General features: G+C 41.5%; 2 protein-coding genes and 1 long non-coding RNA gene across 24 annotated transcripts; 2 read left to right on the top strand and 1 right to left on the bottom strand.

Annotated features, from left to right (window-relative positions):
• The first annotated feature begins 316 nt into the window (after positions 1 to 316).
• Positions 317 to 8,042, top strand: ddx42 (DEAD (Asp-Glu-Ala-Asp) box helicase 42). Of its 4 annotated transcripts, XM_051886343.1 has the most exons (19): positions 317 to 455; positions 549 to 643; positions 781 to 997; positions 1,312 to 1,471; positions 1,576 to 1,637; positions 1,825 to 1,861; positions 2,421 to 2,573; positions 3,042 to 3,146; positions 3,231 to 3,350; positions 3,453 to 3,629; positions 3,814 to 3,942; positions 4,076 to 4,175; positions 5,035 to 5,082; positions 5,204 to 5,301; positions 5,383 to 5,659; positions 5,789 to 6,015; positions 6,129 to 6,239; positions 6,404 to 6,508; positions 6,617 to 8,042. In XM_051886343.1, exons 2-19 carry the CDS (start codon positions 640 to 642, stop codon positions 7,184 to 7,186), a joined length of 2,700 nt encoding a protein of 899 aa, XP_051742303.1. In that variant the 5' UTR covers positions 317 to 455; positions 549 to 639; the 3' UTR covers positions 7,187 to 8,042. The 4 variants fall into 4 exon arrangements, with proteins under 4 accessions (XP_051742303.1, XP_051742304.1, XP_051742302.1 ...); XM_051886344.1 differs by lacking the exon at positions 549 to 643 and having other exon boundaries at positions 331 to 455; XM_051886342.1 differs by having other exon boundaries at positions 337 to 643.
• Positions 7,326 to 13,429, bottom strand: LOC127508447 (uncharacterized). The gene is made up of 2 exons (XR_007928817.1): positions 12,982 to 13,429; positions 7,326 to 7,597 (listed from the first exon to the last, which is right to left on the bottom strand). It is a non-coding gene; the product is annotated as an uncharacterized LOC127508447 (long non-coding RNA).
• Positions 8,301 to 20,974, top strand: LOC127508444 (zona pellucida sperm-binding protein 3-like). Of its 19 annotated transcripts, none has more exons than XM_051886361.1 (8): positions 8,301 to 8,891; positions 8,962 to 9,083; positions 9,168 to 9,271; positions 9,341 to 9,518; positions 9,583 to 9,700; positions 9,774 to 9,859; positions 9,927 to 10,015; positions 15,474 to 15,622. In XM_051886361.1, the coding sequence occupies exons 1-8, from the start codon at positions 8,316 to 8,318 to the stop codon at positions 15,539 to 15,541; spliced, it is 1,341 nt and encodes a 446-aa protein (XP_051742321.1). In that variant the 5' UTR covers positions 8,301 to 8,315; the 3' UTR covers positions 15,542 to 15,622. The 19 variants fall into 19 exon arrangements, with proteins under 19 accessions (XP_051742321.1, XP_051742308.1, XP_051742325.1 ...); XM_051886348.1 differs by lacking the exon at positions 15,474 to 15,622 and adding an exon at positions 10,087 to 10,240; XM_051886365.1 differs by lacking the exons at positions 9,774 to 9,859; positions 9,927 to 10,015; positions 15,474 to 15,622 and adding exons at positions 15,161 to 15,246; positions 15,314 to 15,402; positions 20,855 to 20,974 and having other exon boundaries at positions 8,332 to 8,891.
• The last annotated feature ends 1,182 nt before the right edge of the window (positions 20,975 to 22,156 follow it).

Here is a 22,156-nt window from a genome sequence, read left to right as displayed (position 1 = left end):
TTTCTCAGTGATTAATACACTAAGATTTATTTATTTATTTATTCGTTTATTTTAAAACAACATATGAATGGCATAAACACTCAATTTACAACAATAAACTGGCGTGAAAGATTCAACACATTACAACCAGATCTAAAACAGATTTTAAATAAATTAAACGAAAATAAATAAATAAATGCCGATATTATAATATCATTATCATACATTGTAATATCAGGTGAAAGTAAAAGTATCATACACTGAAATAAGATGGGGATCTGGCAACATTGCATTCTACGTTCTACACAAAACGCGTCGCGTAAATTTTACCCAACACAAAACGCGTCCATTGTAAATGACGTAAAACACAATCTCCGAGAAGTGTGCAAAGATAGCTTGAAGTGGTAAATACGCTGTGGATAAATAAGGTGTCCACCCACTTTAGAAGATCGCTCTTTTCGTCGTATCAGTGACAGGTAAATAAAAAGAAAGCGAAGAAATATATCTATTACTGTTTGACGCACGCATAGTGAAAGTAATCGAAGCAAGCATAATCCGTATACACACAGCTCAAGGCCTCTCCACGGCCATCAGCACAGCATAACGAGGCAGTCTCGCCTACTTGCTGTTTGACAACAAAATACTGAGAGAACACTGAAAATGTGTGAGTTATGGCAACAACAGAAAAGCTAAGCGACATTTACAAGCAGACTTTTTAATTGTTAGGCTACAGTAGCCTAATGGGTTTTTGTGTGTGTAAAACCCGTTTTTAACACCCAGTCTGACGCTATTTTGTTGCAGCAATGAACTGGAACAAGGGAGGCCCGAGTGCCAAGCGAGGCTTTGGATTCGGGGGATTCTCTCTTGCGAGTGGGAAGAAAGAGGAGCCTCCTGTTTCTCAGAAGGCCCACTCCGCATTTGGAAGTTCAGGACCATCAGGTGGATATGGCAAGAATCAGCAGCTTTCGTCTTTTTACAAAATAGGAACAAAACGAGCCAATTTCGACGAGGAGAATGCGTAAGTACTTAAAATGTGACCACTTTTAAAATGAAGACATTGCACCCCAAAATTAAAATTGAAAAACCCAGTTCAACCCCAGAGGAACATCTCTCTTTATGTACCCACCCTCATGTTGTTCATAAATTGTATGTTTTCATTTTTTATGTAGAACACAAAAGGAGATTTTAGTCATCATTCACTTTCATTGCTTTTGATGCACCTTTTAGGTGACTGTCATTATGACTAATTTCTCCTTTTGAGGTGGAGTAAATGAATTGGTGTTCGGTGAACGAAAGAGGCAATTACATTTAATGCTTGAAATGTATTTTTAGTTATTTTGAGGATGATGAAGAGGAGTCTAGCAGTGCAGATCTGCCATATATACCTGCCGAGAACTCTCCCACTAGAAAGCAGTTCCAGTCTGGAGGGGGAGGGGGAGGAGGCTCAGACAGTGAGGATGACCCCCTTGATGCCTTTATGGCTGAGGTGGAGGTGAGAGCTGCGTTCCTGAATTGATCTCTATTAGAGCCGGCAGTGAACATTGCGGCTCTTTTGCTTTAATTTTTGTTCTTTTAAATGTTTTTGACTTCTTTCAGGACCAAGCAGCAAAAGACATGAAGAAACTTGAGGAAAAGGAAAAAGAGAAAAATATGGCCAAGTAAGATTCTGCAATTATCACAGAAAAAAAAAATAATAATAATACTTTTAAGACCATTCATCCAGATAATATTTATAGCAGAGAGGATGGGAATAGAAAATGGGGGTTTATGGGTAGAATATGGGTTTCCATGGGTGATTGAGCGAGTCGCAGGGAAGTTTTTTTTTTCTCCGCTTGTTTCTTCCAGGGGTATACGGGATGACATTGAAGAAGAAGATGACCAAGTGAGTGACCCTCTTGACGTTACTTCCGCCATCGTATCTTTGCCACAGCAATGGCTGTGCCCCACCCCTCTTTCTATCTTTCTCTCTTACACTCTTTATATATATATATATATATATATATATATATATATATATATATATATATATATATATATATATATATATATATAATGTATAGATCTACATCAGTTTACGGACTGAGGCATTAAAATGTGCCTTTGGTGATAGAGTAGGTGCAGAGTAGGTCTGTAGCTTGTTTTTAAGGCTTTAAATGCACTAATCAGATTTGATTTTTAAAGATTCAAAGGTTCTCAGTCATTATCTATTTTCTTTAAATGTTTACAGGTAGAGCGATTCACTGAAACATGAGATTTGAGAAAATATCAGTGACCAATTAAAATGTAATGTCATTGACACCACATCAGTGCTGTCAGATATGTGATTTTGAGTTGTTGGCGAGAACTTGCTATTTAATATTTGGATGACTTCTTGATATTCCAGATATAAAGGCCTGCGGCTCTTTGTCTTGATCTAAAGCATGGTTTTGTGTTCTTTGCAGGAAGCATATTTCCGTTACATGGCGGAGAACCCAACAGCTGGGTTGACCCAAGAGGAAGAGGAGGAAGAAGTGGACTATGACAGCGATGGGAATCCCATTGCTCCTACTACCAAAAAGATTATCTTGCCCCTGCCCCCCATAGACCACTCAGAGGTACTGTTACTGCATCTCCCTACAGTAGTTGTTGCATAAATGTCACTAAATAGAGTGCTGTTGGAATGATGTAATTTTGTAGGCTGGAAGTTTGCATCACCCTTGTTCCCTCAACCAAAAGCAATTTAAGAATTTTTTCATTATCTTTTAGATTATTGCAGAAAGAGTCTCTTTAGCCCATTTAGCCACTTGATAGCAACCACCGTTTTCAAGACAAGTAAAAGCTTTAAAAATCACAAAGGGTTATTGCTGATGTATTTTATGTCACAGAATAAAATCGAATTTCAGGCATTTAGCAAAAATTAATTCAAAAAACTTGTTTCCAGGTTTTCATATTCATTCCTGCAGTACTCTATTACTTATACATTGTAGGTAATTAGATCTCTCATATCAAAAAGCCTCTGTATATACTTTAAAAGAAAAGTATGAGATGTAAACAATGACTTTTTACCTCTCTTCTGTCTGTAGATTGACTATCCTCCCTTTGAGAAGAACTTCTATATTGAGCATGAGGAACTCAGCAGTCTGACTGGGGCTGGAGTGGTGGAACTGAGACAGAAACTCAACCTGAAGGTCAATGGCAGCACACACAAGTACATACACAAATGGTCATTCCCTTTTTTTCAACCAACATTAAACCATATTCCAAATGAACAGGTTTCAGGTGCAGCCCCTCCTAAACCAGCCACGAGTTTTGCCCACTTTGGATTTGATGAGCAGCTTATGCACCAGATCCGTAAATCCGAGTACACTCAACCTACACCCATCCAGTGCCAGGTGAGCTGTCAAACCCACCCACAAATGACCCTTTGTTTGTTTATGCTGTCATCAAAGTAGTAATTTTAGGTATTTTTCTACAATAATGTGTTGTTTCACTAGGGTGTTCCCATATCTTTGAGTGGTAGAGACATGATTGGCATTGCCAAAACCGGTAGCGGAAAGACGGTAGCTTTTATTTGGCCAATGCTGGTGCACATCATGGACCAGAAGGAGCTGGAGCCGGGAGAAGGACCCATTGCTGTGATTGTCTGCCCCACCAGAGAGCTCTGTCAACAGGTCAGTGAGAAAGAAGGTTCCTTCATGTTATGGGAATGTGTAAGAGATGAATGAGTGGAAGGAGATGAAAAATAATTTCTGAGCAAAAGAATTAAATATGTTTTTCTTATGAAGTAATCTTAGTCATGAATCAAATTTTTGTAGTGTGTTTTGGGTTTTTGCAATGCTTATCTCTGTGGTTCAGATCCATGCCGAATGCAAGCGCTTCGGGAAGGTATACGGCCTCCGCTCAGTGGCAGTGTACGGAGGCGGCAGCATGTGGGAACAAGCCAAAGCTCTACAGGAAGGGGCTGAAATTGTTGTCTGCACCCCAGTAAGAACTTCTCATCTTTTGATAAACATCCCCATTCAACTTGTTTCTGTTTACTAGAGGTGTTTCTTGGTTTGTCTTTTGAAGTGAATATATTGTATGAAGATTGATTCATATGTTTGCTCTTCTCACATAGGGTCGTCTGATCGATCATGTGAAGAAGAAAGCTACATCTCTGCAGCGAGTGACCTACCTGGTATTTGATGAAGCTGATCGCATGTTTGATATGGGCTTTGGTATGTGTGAAATGTCACTTCTTTTTGTTTTGTTTTATCTTTCATTTTTATCCCTTGTTTTTTATTTTATTTTTTATTAAAAGCTCAGTCAAAACAGTAGTGCATTTCAGAATTACTGTTTGGTCAACAAAGTATTGAATTAAAGGGATAGTTCTCCCAAATTCTGTCTCATGTTGTTCCAAACCTATAAGACTATCGTTTATCTTCAAAACAGAAATTCAGAATATATATATATATTTTTTTTTTTTATCAATTCTGCGAGATTCCGGTCCTTCTACTGAAAGTCTCTTCCACCAAAACAAGCTTCAAAATGTCCAAAAAGTGTCCAAATGTCCTGTTTAATTCAGTCTTCTGAAGAGACATTATCACTTATATTGTGAACAGGTTTAATTTAGGCTTTTATTCACATATAAACATTGATCAACACACATACATAGAGCACTCCAAATATGGTAAATGGAAGCTCAAATGTGCTTGTAAGAACAAACCTCATTGGCTCTCGCTCATGAAATGAGTACAGCTGAGCTTCCGTTTACCATATTCGATGTGCTCTATGTGTGTGTGTTGAGCAATGTTTATATGTGAATAAAAGCCTAAATTAAATCTGTTTGGACCAAAAGGGCATATTTTGTTGACTGTGCAAAGCTGTTCAAAATAAAACATAATGCAGGCATCAAGGATTAGCGTGTCACAGAAGTTATTCCTGCTCCTTAGCGGTTTTGGATGGTTTTTATTTTGCCACTACAATGAGGGTGAGTAAATAATGATAGAATTTGGGCATTTTTGGGTGAACTATCCCCTTTAGGAAAAAAAGTACAATTGTGCTGCCCTTGTCTTAAATTTAATCTGCATTATACAGAATACCAAGTGAGATCCATTGCCAGCCATGTCAGACCTGATCGACAGAGTAAGCGTCTTTCATATTCATATTATTGTGCTGCTTTAAAACATTTCTACTAGATTCCAGCTTGACTCCATCCAGTTCATTTATTGTACTCAAGCCTTTCTTGACCTCTGATCTTTCACAGCTCTGTTATTCAGTGCAACATTTCGGAAGAAAATCGAAAAGCTGGCACGAGATATTTTGATCGACCCCATCCGTGTTGTGCAGGGAGACATAGGAGAGGTGCAGCCCTTGTTTCTTATACAAGATATTGTGCTTAGTATTTGAAGAAGTCTGTTTAAACTTGTTTTCTCATCCTCCCAGGCTAATGAAGATGTCACTCAAATAGTGGAGGTGCTGCAGTCTGGGAAAGAGAAATGGGGTTGGCTGACACGCAGGCTGGTGGAGTTCACCTCCGCTGGCTCAGTGCTGGTCTTTGTCACTAAAAAGGCTAACTGTGAGGAGCTAGCTACAAATTTGAATCAGGAAGGTTATAGCCTGGGACTGCTCCATGGAGACATGGATCAGAGTGAGAGGAACAAAGTCATTGCTGACTTTAAGAAGAAGAATCTGCCCATATTGGTAGCTACTGATGTTGCTGGTTAGTGGTACTTGTTTTGTATATCTACCTGCATCTGTTCAGGGTAGAGGAACTATTTCAATTTGTCTACTTATTCTCTTTATTATAAATATGTTTTCATTCAAATTCATTTTCTCTTTCATTTCTCAGCTCGCGGGTTGGATATTCCATCTATCCGTACAGTTGTGAACTACGACGTAGCACGAGATATTGACACACACACACATCGAATTGGTAGAACAGGTCGTGCAGGAGAGAAAGGTGTAGCTTACACCCTACTCACCACTAAAGACACTTCATTTGCTGGTGACCTGGTTCGCAATTTAGAGGGAGCCAATCAGAGTGTTTCAAAGGACCTGATGGACCTGGCAATGCAGGTGAAACAACATCCTGTGCACAATATACATTTTTCATAGTACATGTTTCATTGCTTTTTTTTTTCACTAACTTTGCATTTACTGTTTTTTTTTTGTTTTTTTTTCTTCTTTAGAATCCCTGGTTCAGGAAATCCCGCTTTAAGGGAGGGAAAGGGAAGAAGCTAAATATTGGAGGTGGAGGCCTGGGTTACAGGGAGAGACCTGGCCTTGGATCTGAATCCACTGTTAGTTTGACATTACTATTTAATATATTTAAAAAAATGTTAGTGTTTATCTCCCCCCCCCCCCTTGATTTTCCATAGAACCTAGTTATTCCTGTGTTTGCAATTACAAGCAGGAACTAAAGCTAATTCATTGCTAATAAATTTATTATTACATCTTACATCAGGAGCGCAGTAGTAGTGGTGGTGCTGCTCTTGGTAACTATGAGGCCTACAAACCCTCGACTGGAGCCATGGGAGACCGTATGTCTGCCCTGAAGCAAGCATTTCAGGTAAAACAAACAAAAAATTCTTTGCCACCCTCTCAAGTTTTTCAGTATAGATATTGTTGGGTGTATCAATCTATGGAGTTTGTTAAACATGTTCTTGCTTTCCTTCAGGCTCAGTATAAAAACCACTTTGTGGCAGCATCTGGTGTTCCTCCTAAACTTACCACAAAGTCCAGCAGCTCTTCTGGGTGGACCAGTGCAGGAAGTCTCAGCTCTTTGCCTTCAGGAGCACCTGAGGGGCCTGACAGACCCCACCTGCCCTACTTGCCAACGTCCTCTTCCTCATTTTCCTCCATGGCGCCGCCCCCTGCCCTCAGCTCAGGCACCAAAATGAGCGGCTTCAGTAGCGCGGGCTCCCTGAGCTCAGTTTCAGACTCTTACTCTAGCTCTTCTTCAAAAGAAGGGTCCCGTAGCGATAGGAATGCTGATGACAGGGGTCGTCATGGAGATAGTCATTATCGTCATGGTGATAGGCATAGTGGGGTAGACCGTGATCGCTATGGGGAAAGGGACCGCTATAGTGACAGAGATCGTCATGGCGATAGCCGAAACGGTGAAGGGAGCCATAGGGACAGAGAGGGACGGTCAGAACGAGATGGGGGTGAGAGGTCAGGGACTCATAAAGACAGCTTTGCAGTTCCTGATCCCCCCAAACGTAAGAAAAGCAGATGGGACAATTAAAGTGTATAAGATAAAAGCAGTCAACTGTTCTTAGATCAGAACACACAGCTGACCCAGTCTCCCCAGCGGTGTCTTTATTTGGTGTTTGTTTTTTTGGTTTTTTTTTTTTTTTAATAAAGACAGGCTGTTTCAGCCATTTAGAGCTGTGAATTGGCAGGATGAGTAACCAAATGCATCTTGAGCCCAAGCGTTGTGTTAAAGTAGATACTTGTTCGGTGGCAGACGAGTTGTTTCTTTCTGAAGAGACTAAAAAGATGAGAAAATGTTGACTCTGACTGTAACATGAAAAATAATCTGATTTCAAGTAGTTGAATACTTTACTGTGTGCTGATTCACAAACTATTTGTGAACTATATATTTTCTTTAAGACTCAGCAGTGTGTTTTAATGTGTGCTGTCATGTTTCAAACATCTTTTTTTTTTAAGTTCTTAGTGTCCATTAATGAGCTTGTCTTTTGTTCATACCTGTTAATATTTTAAATTCAATTTTTTAGTAGACTGTTCAGGTTATTGTCTTTTGGTGCTGAGTAGCATATAGTATAGTTCAAGAAGGAATGACGTCTACAATAAATCCACACACACACTGATCAACCTGATCATAACAGTTGTAATGGGGAGAAAAACATATCAGTGAATCTATAATTAAATCAATGCTTTGATCTTGCATTCCTTTGGTTCTGAACTAAACTGCTCAGTTTCAGTCCCTTGAAGATTGTTGTTAATGTGAGCGAAGAATGTTTGTTACAATCTAAACCTGGCTATAAACATACTAATCTTTATTATCTTGGATACTCTAGTGTACAATTCTGTGTGTGGCTATGTTTCTGAATCAATAAAAAAAGGAGGACACAAAAAGACTTTAGGGTTGTTTGTCATGTCTGTTATTTTGATATTTAAAATAAACAATCATTTGGTTAAGCTACTAATACAACATGCCCTTATATGTTACTTCATTTTACTCTGATAAATAAAGAATCAATGGCTTTCACCTGTGACATACTGATTGAGTAAACTGGCAGGTGCAAAGACAAATCATGCTTGTGGAGTGAGGTGGAGCCATGCTGATTTACATCTGTATAAATATGAATGGCAGCACCTTAATGTATCATTGAAACACAAGCTTAGCAATAATGGGGTTTTGGCAGGTTGGATTTGGCTTGGTGTTTGTTCTTGCACTTGGATTTTCTGAAGCACAATGGAGAGCAAGAGCAGCACATAATCTAAATCCAAGCAAGCTTAGGCCTAGGGCATTAGCTCAAGTTTCTCAACAGGCTGATTCTAGGATGTCTTTGGTTCCCAATAATCCTGTATTTGCACCACAAAGGTTTCCTGCTCAGTTTCCTGTCCAGACACCAGCCATGACTGACTTTGGAAAGCCTTCTCAAGATCTTATGGGTGTTCAGTCAAAAGAGCTGTTACAGGGTCCATTGGTGAAGCTGACGTGGAGCTTTCCAAGTCTACCAGAGGAACCACAGCAGCCAGACATTCCCTTTGAGCTCCCACATCCTATCCCTCCCAACAGTGTAGCAGCTCAGTGTGGAGAGAATTCAGTGTATGTGGAAGTGATGGAGGACTTCTTTGGGACTGGGAAGCCACTGATGTCCACAGCTTTTACACTGGGAGGCTGTACTGCGACTGGAGAGGATCCTTCTGCTCAAGTGCTCGTCTTTGAGTCTGAACTGCATGGATGTGGCAGCACATCAACAGTAGGGCTCTATTTTGATGTTATCATGGGTGTTTTGAACTGTCCCTGTGAGTAATGTTCGTTCTTTTTAGGTGACTGAGGATGAGCTTGTCTATACGTTCAACCTTATCTACACGCCACAAGAGGCTTCATATGGTGTTCCTATTGTCAGGAGCAGTGGTGCGGTGGTTGGTATTGAGTGTCACTATCCAAGGTGAGGACTAATTTAATTCAGGCTCACTGGATGTTAATCCCACCATTTATGGACATAAGATGACTGCTTGTTTAACTCCTACAGAATGCATAATGTGAGCAGCAATACCTTGATACCCACTTGGATCCCACATGCCTCAACTAAAGTTGCAGAGGAAGTCTTTGTCATCTCCCTCAAGCTCATGACTGGTTAGTGTAACCCAATCATGTTTGTATCATGCCTGTGCTTGTGAACCTGTGCTAAGACTTTCTTTGCAGATGACTGGGTTTTTGAGAGGCCTTCTAACCAGTACTTCCTGGGCGACGTCATAAATCTTGAAGCATCAGTGCTTATGTACAGCCATGTTCCCGTCCGTGTGTTTGTGGACAGCTGTGTGGCTACTGCAGTCCCTGATGTCACTTCTATCCCCAGATACTCCTTTATTGAGAATAATGGGTGAGAGGCACTAACATGTATCCCACCAGAAGTGTTGTAGGATGTCTAACTGTTTTGTCCCCAGGTGCCTAGTTGATGCCAAGCTCACAGGCTCCAGGTCTCACTTTATGCCCCGGACTCAAATTGACAAGCTGCAGTTTCAGCTGGACGCGTTCCGGTTCCAGCAGTCAGACAGTGGACTGGTATGTATGTTGTAGTTGTGCAACTCTTTGTATGAAATGCTACCTTGGTGTACAAACAATATTGTCTTTGCAGGTCTACATTACTTGCGTTTTGAAGGTGGCTGCAGCATCTGCTCCGACAGGACCCGAACAGAAAGCTTGTTCACTTTCTCCTAATGGGTATGTTGCCCACTAGATAAGTGTACAGGTAAATTATTAGTTTTTAATTGTGGGTTTGTCTTGTCAGTTGGGTGTCCGCAGATGATTCTGACCAGGTGTGTGGCTGCTGTGACTCCACTTGTAGCATCAGAAGTGGAAGTGATCAGCAGCTTACAGGTATGGACTAACTCTGATAACTTGTTGTTGTCGTACACTGCTTTAGTTCTCACTACTCATTTGTTCCTCAGATCTACGATGGGAAAGAGCGTCTGTTGGCCCCATCAACGTTAAGGAATATGGCTATGGCCAAAAATAACTAAATGCCATGTGACTTCTAGTGACTTAATTAAAAGAAAAAAAAAAAAGAGAAAATGGTCTTAATAGGCTTGTTTGTGAATTCTTTACTTGCACAAACACTACACTTCAACACTTCTATCCGGTTTACATGGTTTCACTGCTGTTCAGATACCACAAGCCTTATACTGCTGGCTTGTGGGGGGGGATGTTTTGCTTGTCACTTAAGCTAGGCCTGTTACAACACTAAAGGGCATTTCAATGGCTATCATGTCAGCAGTTCAAAAAAAACAAACAAAAAAAAAAACACCCCAGTAAGCACAAGTTATTCCTGTTTACGATTACAAACAGGAACCAGAGTTGGTACACTTATTACTACATCAGGAGTGCAGTGGTGGTACTGCTCTGAAACCTACAAACCCTCAACTGGAGCCATGGGAGACCATCCCTCCGTTCCATTCAGAAGGGTTCATCTTTATGCCCTAATCCCTTCAAAGGGTTTACCCTCCAGAGTGAGCTTCGAAAGGATGAGGGGTGTAGTGTGTTTGGGTTTTTTGTTTTTGGAACACACTTCTGCATCTTAACGAGACAATCAAGGGGGCGTCTCAGTCGCACATTGTGTATGCTGGTTGACCCCCCAAAAAACACGCTCTGAACGATGAGTAAATTGTGTAAGCTCTGCCTTTTGTTTAATGTTTATTTTTGGTTTGTATCATGTTTAAGTATTTGAATGGAAGGGTAGCTGTAAAGTACAATGTCATTTTGACCATAATGTACCAAATTTAACTTGTATAAATATTACAGTAATATAGAAAAATACTATACATTTATAGGTAAAATCAAACTCTGAGCCTCCTGTACCCATTCTGTGACTCCAAACAACTTCCCTGTGCAAACAATCATGGGGGCCCAAAGTGTCCAGTTGTACCCTTTGAAATCCTTAATTCCAAAGGGCCCTTTGAAGTGGCCAGTTTTGAGCACTTCGGTTTGGAACGACCCTTTAATATGGTGGCCATGAATGTTTTCACTCGGAAGTGCCCTTTGGAGGGCGATATATCCCATTTGGAACGCACCGCATGTCTGCCCTAAAGCAAGTGTTTCAGGTTAAAAAAAAAAAAAAGATCTTTGCCACCCTCAAGTTTTTCAGTATAGAAATAGTTGGATGTATCAATCTATGGAGTTTGTTAAACATGCTCTTGCATTCCTTCAGGCTCAGTATAAAAACCACTTTGTGGCAGCATCTGGCATTCCTCCTACACTTACCACAAAGTCCAGCAGCTCTTCTGGGTGGACCAGTGCAGGAAGTCTAAAGCCCAGAACACACCAAGCCAACGGTCGGCCGCCGGGCAGTTTTTGCTCGTTGGCCGACTAAGTTTTCTCAGTGTGTTCCGCACCATCAGCTGAAGTTGGTCATCGTCTGCTTTTTTTCGGCCGATTCGACATGTTGAATCGCCGTCGGAGCTCGTCGGTCCGTCGGGCCACCTGATCATTCTGATTGGCTGTTCAGCTACTGTCACCTGCAGTACCTGCAGGCATTTCTTCTTACGCAGGTGCAGAATGGACTTGCTACTTGGCGGTCGGGTGTCGAACGTCGGTTTGGTGTGTCAGGGCAACTTTGGACCCAGATGCTGCCGACGTGAGCCAACCCCGCAGTCTGCTTTCATTGGCACTAGTTTGTCGGCGTCAGCTTAGTGTGTTCCGGGCTTAAGCTCTTTCAGGAGCACCTGAGGGGCCTGACAGACCCCATCTGCCCTACTCTCCAGCGTCCTCTTCCTCATTTTCCTCCATGGCGCCGCCCCCTGCCCTCAGCTCAGGCACCAAAATGAGCGGCTTCAGTAGAGCGGGCTCCCTGAGCTCAGTTTCAGACTCTTACCCCCGGTTTCACAGACAAGGCTTAAGCTAGTCCCAGACTAAAATGCATGTTTGAACTGCTTTAACTGAAAGTACCTTGCACTGACATATCTTAAAATATCTCAGTGCCATTGTTTTGTCTCAAGATGCACACCAGTGATGTTTTTTTCTAGGGTACGTTTATAAAAGCTACATAAATACCCTAATTGAACTAAGGCCTACTCCTGGTTTAGTCTAATCCTTGTCTGTGAAACTGAGCCATACTCTAGCTCTTCTTCAAAAGAAGGGTCCCGTAACGATAGGAATGCTGACAACAGGGGTCGTCATGGAAATAGCCATTATTGTCATGGTGATAGGCATAGTGGGGTAGACCGTGATCGCTACGGGGAAAGGGACCGCTATAGTGACAGAGATCGTCATGGCGATAGCCGAAACGGTGAAGGGAGCCATAGGGACAGAGAGGGACGGTCAGAACGAGATGGGGGTGAGAGGTCAAGCACTCATAAGGACAGCTTTGCAGTTCCTGATCCCCCCAAACGTAAGAAAAGCAGATGGGACAATTAAAGTGTATAAGATAAAAGCAGTCAACTGTTCTTAGATCAGAACACACAGCTGACCCAGTCTCCCCAGCGGTGTCTTTATTTGGTGTTTGTTTGTTTTTTTGTTTTTTTTTAATAAAGACAGGCTGTTTCAGCCATTTAGAGCTGTGAATTGGCAGGATGAGTAACCAAATGCATCTTGAGCCCAAGCGTTGTGTTAAAGTAGATACTTGTTCGGTGGCAGACGAGTTGTTTCTTTCTGAAGAGACTAAAAAGATGAGAAAATGTTGACTCTGACTGTGTAACATGAAAAATAATCTGATTTCAAGTAGTTGAAAAATAATCTGATTTCAAGTAGTTGAATACTTTACTGTGTGCTGATTCACAAACTATTTGTGAACTATATATTTTCTTTAAGACTCAGCAGTGTGTTTTAATGTGTGCTGTCATGTTTCAAACATCTTTTTTTTTTTAAGTTCTTAGTGTCCATTAATGAGCTTGTCTTTTGTTCATACCTGTTAATATTTTAAATTCAGTTTTTTAGTAGACTGTTCAGGTTATTGTCTTTTGGTGCTGAGTAGCATATAGTATAGTTCAAGAAGGAATGACGTCTACAATAAATCCACACACACACTGATCAACCTGATCATAACAGTTGTAATGGGGAGAAAAACATATCAGTGAATCTATAATTAAATCAATGCTTTGATCTTGCATTCCTTTGGTTCTGAACTAAACTGCTCAGTTTCAGTCCCTTGAAGATTATTGTTAATGTGAGCGAAGAATGTTTGTTACAATCTAAACCTGGCTATAAACATACTAATCTTTATTATCTTGGATACTCTAGTGTACAATTCTGTGTGTGGCTATGTTTCTGAATCAATAAAAAAAGGAGGACACAAAAAGACTTTAAGGTTGTTTGTCATGTCTATCAGTTTGATATTTAAAATAAACAATCATTTGGTTAAGCTACTAATACAACATGCCCTTATATGTTACTTCATTTTACTCTGATAAATAAAGAATCAATGGCTTTCACCTGTGACATGCTGATTGAATAAACTGGCAGGTGCAAAGACAAATCATGCTTGTGGAGTGAGGTGGAGCCATGCTGATTTACATCTGTATAAATATGAATGGCAGCACCTTAATGTATCATTGAAACACAAGCTTAGCAATAATGGGGTTTTGGCAGGTTGGATTTGGCTTGGTGTTTGTTCTTGCACTTGGATTTTCTGAAGCACAATGGAGAGCAAGAGCAGCACATAATCTGAATCCAAGCAAGCTTAGGCCTAGGGCATTAGCTCAAGTTTCTCAACAGGCTGATTCTAGGATGTCTTTGGTTCCCAATAATCCTGTATTTGCACCACAAAGGTTTCCTGCTCAGTTTCCTGTCCAGACACCAGCCATGACTGACTTTGGAAAGCCTTCTCAAGATCTTATGGGTGTTCAGTCAAAAGAGCTGTTACAGGGTCCATTGGTGAAGCTGACGTGGAGCTTTCCAAGTCTACCAGAGGAACCACAGCAGCCAGACATTCCCTTTGAGCTCCCACATCCTATCCCTCCCAACAGTGTAGCAGCTCAGTGTGGAGAGAATTCAGTGTATGTGGAAGTGATGGAGGACTTCTTTGGGACTGGGAAGCCACTGATGTCCACAGCTTTTACACTGGGAGGCTGTACTGCGACTGGAGAGGATCCTTCTGCTCAAGTGCTCGTCTTTGAGTCTGAACTGCATGGATGTGGCAGCACATCAACAGTAGGGCTCTATTTTGATGTTATCATGGGTGTTTTGAACTGTCCCTGTGAGTAATGTTCGTTCTTTTTAGGTGACTGAGGATGAGCTTGTCTATACGTTCAACCTTATCTACACGCCACAAGAGGCTTCATATGGTGTTCCTATTGTCAGGAGCAGTGGTGCGGTGGTTGGTATTGAGTGTCACTATCCAAGGTGAGGACTAATTTAATTCAGGCTCACTGGATGTTAATCCCACCATTTATGGACATAAGATGACTGCTTGTTTAACTCCTACAGAATGCATAATGTGAGCAGCAATACCTTGATACCCACTTGGATCCCACATGCCTCAACTAAAGTTGCAGAGGAAGTCTTTGTCATCTCCCTCAAGCTCATGACTGGTTAGTGTAACCCAATCATGTTTGTATCATGCCTGTGCTTGTGAACCTGTGCTAAGACTTTCTTTGCAGATGACTGGGTTTTTGAGAGGCCTTCTAACCAGTACTTCCTGGGCGACGTCATAAATCTTGAAGCATCAGTGCTTATGTACAGCCATGTTCCCGTCCGTGTGTTTGTGGACAGCTGTGTGGCTACTGCAGTCCCTGATGTCACTTCTATCCCCAGATACTCCTTTATTGAGAATAATGGGTGAGAGGCACTAACATGTATCCCACCAGAAGTGTTGTAGGATGTCTAACTGTTTTGTCCCCAGGTGCCTAGTTGATGCCAAGCTCACAGGCTCCAGGTCTCACTTTATGCCCCGGACTCAAATTGACAAGCTGCAGTTTCAGCTGGACGCGTTCCGGTTCCAGCAGTCAGACAGTGGACTGGTATGTATGTTGTAGTTGTGCAACTCTTTGTATGAAATGCTACCTTGGTGTACAAACAATATTGTCTTTGCAGGTCTACATTACTTGCGTTTTGAAGGTGGCTGCAGCATCTGCTCCGACAGGACCCGAACAGAAAGCTTGTTCACTTTCTCCTAATGGGTATGTTGCCCACTAGATAAGTGTACAGGTAAATTATTAGTTTTTAATTGTGGGTTTGTCTTGTCAGTTGGGTGTCCGCAGATGATTCTGACCAGGTGTGTGGCTGCTGTGACTCCACTTGTAGCATCAGAAGTGGAAGTGATCAGCAGCTTACAGGTATGGACTAACTCTGATAACTTGTTGTTGTCGTACACTGCTTTAGTTCTCACTACTCATTTGTTCCTCAGATCTACGATGGGAAAGAGCGTCTGTTGGCCCCATCAACGTTAAGGAATATGGCTATGGCCAAAAATAACTAAATGCCATGTGACTTCTAGTGACTTAATTAAAAGAAAAAAAAAAAAAAGAGAAAATGGTCTTAATAGGCTTGTTTGTGAATTCTTTACTTGCACAAACACTACACTTCAACACTTCTATCCGGTTTACATGGTTTCACTGCTGTTCAGATACCACAAGCCTTATACTGCTGGCTTGTGGGGGGGGATGTTTTGCTTGTCACTTAAGCTAGGCCTGTTACAACACTAAAGGGCATTTCAATGGCTATCATGTCAGCAGTTCAAAACAAACAAAAAAAAAACACCCCAGTAAGCACAAGTTATTCCTGTTTACGATTACAAACAGGAACCAGAGTTGGTACACTTATTACTACATCAGGAGTGCAGTGGTGGTACTGCTCTGAAACCTACAAACCCTCAACTGGAGCCATGGGAGACCATCCCTCCGTTCCATTCAGAAGGGTTCATCTTTATGCCCTAATCCCTTCAAAGGGTTTACCCTCCAGAGTGAGCTTCGAAAGGATGAGGGGTGTAGTGTGTTTGGGTTTTTTGTTTTTGGAACACACTTCTGCATCTTAACGAGACAATCAAGGGGGCGTCTCAGTCGCACATTGTGTATGCTGGTTGACCCCCCAAAAAACACGCTCTGAACGATGAGTAAATTGTGTAAGCTCTGCCTTTTGTTTAATGTTTATTTTTGGTTTGTATCATGTTTAAGTATTTGAATGGAAGGGTAGCTGTAAAGTACAATGTCATTTTGACCATAATGTACCAAATTTAACTTGTATAAATATTACAGTAATATAGAAAAATACTATACATTTATAGGTAAAATCAAACTCTGAGCCTCCTGTACCCATTCTGTGACTCCAAACAACTTCCCTGTGCAAACAATCATGGGGGCCCAAAGTGTCCAGTTGTACCCTTTGAAATCCTTAATTCCAAAGGGCCCTTTGAAGTGGCCAGTTTTGAGCACTTCGGTTTGGAACGACCCTTTAATATGGTGGCCATGAATGTTTTCACTCGGAAGTGCCCTTTGGAGGGCGATATATCCCATTTGGAACGCACCGCATGTCTGCCCTAAAGCAAGTGTTTCAGGTTAAAAAAAAAAAAAAGATCTTTGCCACCCTCAAGTTTTTCAGTATAGAAATAGTTGGATGTATCAATCTATGGAGTTTGTTAAACATGCTCTTGCATTCCTTCAGGCTCAGTATAAAAACCACTTTGTGGCAGCATCTGGCATTCCTCCTACACTTACCACAAAGTCCAGCAGCTCTTCTGGGTGGACCAGTGCAGGAAGTCTAAAGCCCAGAACACACCAAGCCAACGGTCGGCCGCCGGGCAGTTTTTGCTCGTTGGCCGACTAAGTTTTCTCAGTGTGTTCCGCACCATCAGCTGAAGTTGGTCATCGTCTGCTTTTTTTCGGCCGATTCGACATGTTGAATCGCCGTCGGAGCTCGTCGGTCCGTCGGGCCACCTGATCATTCTGATTGGCTGTTCAGCTACTGTCACCTGCAGTACCTGCAGGCATTTCTTCTTACGCAGGTGCAGAATGGACTTGCTACTTGGCGGTCGGGTGTCGAACGTCGGTTTGGTGTGTCAGGGCAACTTTGGACCCAGATGCTGCCGACGTGAGCCAACCCCGCAGTCTGCTTTCATTGGCACTAGTTTGTCGGCGTCAGCTTAGTGTGTTCCGGGCTTAAGCTCTTTCAGGAGCACCTGAGGGGCCTGACAGACCCCATCTGCCCTACTCTCCAGCGTCCTCTTCCTCATTTTCCTCCATGGCGCCGCCCCCTGCCCTCAGCTCAGGCACCAAAATGAGCGGCTTCAGTAGAGCGGGCTCCCTGAGCTCAGTTTCAGACTCTTACCCCCGGTTTCACAGACAAGGCTTAAGCTAGTCCCAGACTAAAATGCATGTTTGAACTGCTTTAACTGAAAGTACCTTGCACTGACATATCTTAAAATATCTCAGTGCCATTGTTTTGTCTCAAGATGCACACCAGTGATGTTTTTTTCTAGGGTACGTTTATAAAAGCTACATAAATACCCTAATTGAACTAAGGCCTACTCCTGGTTTAGTCTAATCCTTGTCTGTGAAACTGAGCCATACTCTAGCTCTTCTTCAAAAGAAGGGTCCCGTAACGATAGGAATGCTGACAACAGGGGTCGTCATGGAAATAGCCATTATTGTCATGGTGATAGGCATAGTGGGGTAGACCGTGATCGCTACGGGGAAAGGGACCGCTATAGTGACAGAGATCGTCATGGCGATAGCCGAAACGGTGAAGGGAGCCATAGGGACAGAGAGGGACAGTCAGAACGAGATGGGGGTGAGAGGTCAAGCACTCATAAGGACAGCTTTGCAGTTCCTGATCCCCCCAAACGTAAGAAAAGCAGATGGGACAATTAAAGTGTATAAGATAAAAGCAGTCAACTGTTCTTAGATCAGAACACACAGCTGACCCAGTCTCCCCAGCGGTGTCTTTATTTGGTGTTTGTTTGTTTTGTTGTTTTTTTTTTAATAAAGACAGGCTGTTTCAGCCATTTAGAGCTGTGAATTGGCAGGATGAGTAACCAAATGCATCTTGAGCCCAAGCGTTGTGTTAAAGTAGATACTTGTTTGGTGGCAGACGAGTTGTTTCTTTCTGAAGAGACTAAAAAGATGAGAAAATGTTGACTCTGACTGTGTAACATGAAAAATAATCTGATTTCAAGTAGTTGAAAAATAATCTGATTTCAAGTAGTTGAATACTTTACTGTGTGCTGATTCACAAACTATTTGTGAACTATATATTTTCTTTAAGACTGTGTGTTTTAATGTGTGCTGTCATGTTTCAAACATCTTTTTTTTTTTTAAGTTCTTAGTGTCCATTAATGAGCTTGTCTTTTGTTCATACCTGTTAATATTTTAAATTCAGTTTTTTAGTAGACTGTTCAGGTTATTGTCTTTTGGTGCTGAGTAGCATATAGTATAGTTCAAGAAGGAATGACGTCTACAATAAATCCACACACACACTGATCAACCTGATCATAACAGTTGTAATGGGGAGAAAAACATATCAGTGAATCTATAATTAAATCAATGCTTTGATCTTGCATTCCTTTGGTTCTGAACTAAACTGCTCAGTTTCAGTCCCTTGAAGATTATTGTTAATGTGAGCGAAGAATGTTTGTTACAATCTAAACCTGGCTATAAACATACTAATCTTTATTATCTTGGATACTCTAGTGTACAATTCTGTGTGTGGCTATGTTTCTGAATCAATAAAAAAAGGAGGACACAAAAAGACTTTAAGGTTGTTTGTCATGTCTGTCATTTTGATATGTAAAATAAACAATCATTTGGTTAAGCTACTAATACAACATGCCCTTATATGTTACTTCATTTTACTCTGATAAATAAAGAATCAATGGCTTTCACCTGTGACATACTGATTGAGTAAACTGGCAGGTGCAAAGACAAATCATGCTTGTGGAGTGAGGTGGAGCCATGCTGATTTACATCTGTATAAATATGAATGGCAGCACCTTAATGTATCATTGAAACACAAGCTTAGCAATAATGGGGTTTTGGCAGGTTGGATTTGGATTGGTGTTTGTTCTTGCGCTTGGATTTTCTGAAGCACAATGGAGAGCAAGAGCAGCACATAATCTGAATCCAAGCAAGCTTAGGCCTAGGGCATTAGCTCAAGTTTCTCAACAGGCTGATTCTAGGATGTCTTTGGTTCCCAATAATCCTGTATTTGCACCACAAAGGTTTCCTGCTCAGTTTCCTGTCCAGACACCAGCCATGACTGACTTTGGAAAGCCTTCTCAAGATCTTATGGGTGTTCAGTCAAAAGAGCTGTTACAGGGTCCATTGGTGAAGCTGACGTGGAGCTTTCCAAGTCTACCAGAGGAACCACAGCAGCCAGACATTCCCTTTGAGCTCCCGCATCCTATCCCTCCCAACAGTGTAGCGGCTCAGTGTGGAGAGAATTCAGTGTATGTGGAAGTGATGGAGGACTTCTTTGGGACTGGGAAGCCACTGATGTCCACAGCTTTTACACTGGGAGGCTGTACTGCGACTGGAGAGGATCCTTCTGCTCAAGTGCTCATCTTTGAGTCTGAACTGCATGGATGTGGCAGCACATCAACAGTAGGGCTCTATTTTGATGTTATCATGGGTGTTTTGAACTGTCCCTGTGAGTAACGTTCGTTCTTTTTAGGTGACTGAGGATGAGCTTGTCTATACGTTCAACCTTATCTACACCCCACAAGAGGCTTCATATGGTGTTCCTATTGTCAGGAGCAGTGGTGCGGTGGTTGGTATTGAGTGTCACTATCCAAGGTGGGGACTAGTTTAATTCAGGCTCACTGGATGTTAATCCCACCATTTATGGACATAAGATGACTGCTTGTTTAACTCCTACAGAATGCATAATGTGAGCAGCAATACCTTGATACCCACTTGGATCCCACATGCCTCAACTAAAGTTGCAGAGGAAGTCTTTGTCATCTCCCTCAAGCTCATGACTGGTTAGTGTAACCCAATCATGTTTGTATCATGCCTGTGCTTGTGAACCTGTGCTAAGACTTTCTTTGCAGATGACTGGGTTTTTGAGAGGCCTTCTAACCAGTACTTCCTGGGCGACGTCATAAATCTTGAAGCATCAGTGCTTATGTACAGCCATGTTCCCGTCCGTGTGTTTGTGGACAGCTGTGTGGCTACTGCAGTCCCTGATGTCACTTCTATCCCCAGATACTCCTTTATTGAGAATAATGGGTGAGAGGCACTAACATGTATCCCACCAGAAGTGTTGTAGGATGTCTAACTGTTTTGTCCCCAGGTGCCTAGTTGATGCCAAGCTCACAGGCTCCAGGTCTCACTTTATGCCCCGGACTCAAATTGACAAGCTGCAGTTTCAGCTGGACGCGTTCCGGTTCCAGCAGTCAGACAGTGGACTGGTATGTATGTTGTAGTTGTGCAACTCTTTGTATGAAATGCTACCTTGGTGTACAAACAATATTGTCTTTGCAGGTCTACATTACTTGCATTTTGAAGGTGGCTGCAGCATCTGCTCCGACAGGACCCGAACAGAAAGCTTGTTCATTTTCTCCTAATGGGTATGTTGCCCACTAGATAAGTGTACAGATAAATTATTAGTTTTTAATTGAGGGTTTGTCTTGTCAGTTGGGTGTCCGCAGATGATTCTGACCAGGTGTGTGGCTGCTGTGACTCCACTTGTAGCATCAGAAGTGGAAGTGATCAGCAGCTTACAGGTATGGACTAACTCTGATAACTTGTTGTTGTCGTACACTGCTTTAGTTCTCACTACTCATTTGTTTCTCAGATCTACGATGGGAAAGAGCATCTGTTGGCCCCATCAATGTTAAGGAATATGGCTATGGCCAAAAATAACTGGAAATGCCATGTGACTTCTGGTTACTTAATAAAAAATGATCTTAATAGGCTTGTTTGTGAATTGTCTTTACTTGCACAAACACTACACTTCAACATTTCCATCTGATTTCACATGCTGTTCAGATATGCACTACCACAAAACCTTTTACTGCTGGCCTATGGGTGGGGATGTTTTGGGAAGACTTGAGCACTGCATCTATGTACAGCGGCAATTTGTTTTCTAAATCCCCAACCCCCCCCCCCCCCCCCCCTGGTCTGTATACAAAAAGTAGCTCCTGAGTGTTAACCATGCATAAACCCAATTGGCTGCCATTAATTGCAAGGCACTGGATCAAAATGGTCACTGGATCTACTAGATATTTGCAAGGCTCTTTTCAAGAAATGAATTTAGTAAGCCATTACTAAACAAGGTGGTTTTATCACTCTGCCTAAGAAATTATGCTTACAAGTTACTAGATCCAACACGCACCTTTGAGGAAGAATTGGTAGTTTTCCGAGTTAGTAACTCTTTTTTTTTTTTTTTTTTTTTTTTTTTTTTTTTTTTTCCCTTCCTAAATCAGTGCTTTAAAGTGATAGTTCACCCAAAAATGAAAGTTATTTACTCGTACATTTAAGTTGTTCCAAACCTGTATGATGTTCTTGCTTCTGCTGAACACAAGATATTTTGAAAAATATGGGTAACTAAACAGATGATGGGCACCACTGACTTCTATAGTATGAAAAGAAATGTCAGTGAGGCCCGTTTGGTTACCAACATTCTTTAAAATATCTGTTTTTAGCAGAAGAAACTCATACAGATTTGGAACAACTTGAGGCTGAGTAAATTATGACAGAATTTTCATTTTTGGGTGAACTATCCCTTTAAGTTATCAGTCTTTTTCATTTGGACAGATGAAAATTTGAATTCCAAAACTCTTTCACTCTTTTTGTTTTGGTGTTTTCGGTAAAACCATGTGTAGAAACCGTTGCAGCATTTATACGCTGTTATGTGGGATTGTTTTTGTGCACTTACATTTATTTATACATAACTTTGATTAAGGAAAGGATAGCTGTTAAATCAAGAATTAAAAAAAAAAAAATGTTGCAAATTATTTCATTTTTTTGCCCTCTGTAGTCCCTTGTTCACTTAATGAAATTTTACAGACTCATTATGAGGGATTTTGTTAAAAAGCTGGTAATGACAACAGCTGTTCCTGGAGCCTCCCTAGCTGTAAATTAATTTATTGGACAC

The sequence above is a fragment of the Ctenopharyngodon idella genome, chromosome 3 (genome assembly GCF_019924925.1).
Source record: "Ctenopharyngodon idella isolate HZGC_01 chromosome 3, HZGC01, whole genome shotgun sequence".
NCBI classification, from domain to species: Eukaryota; Metazoa; Chordata; class Actinopteri; order Cypriniformes; family Xenocyprididae; genus Ctenopharyngodon; species Ctenopharyngodon idella.
This window is presented reverse-complemented; position numbering and strand designations above follow the sequence as displayed.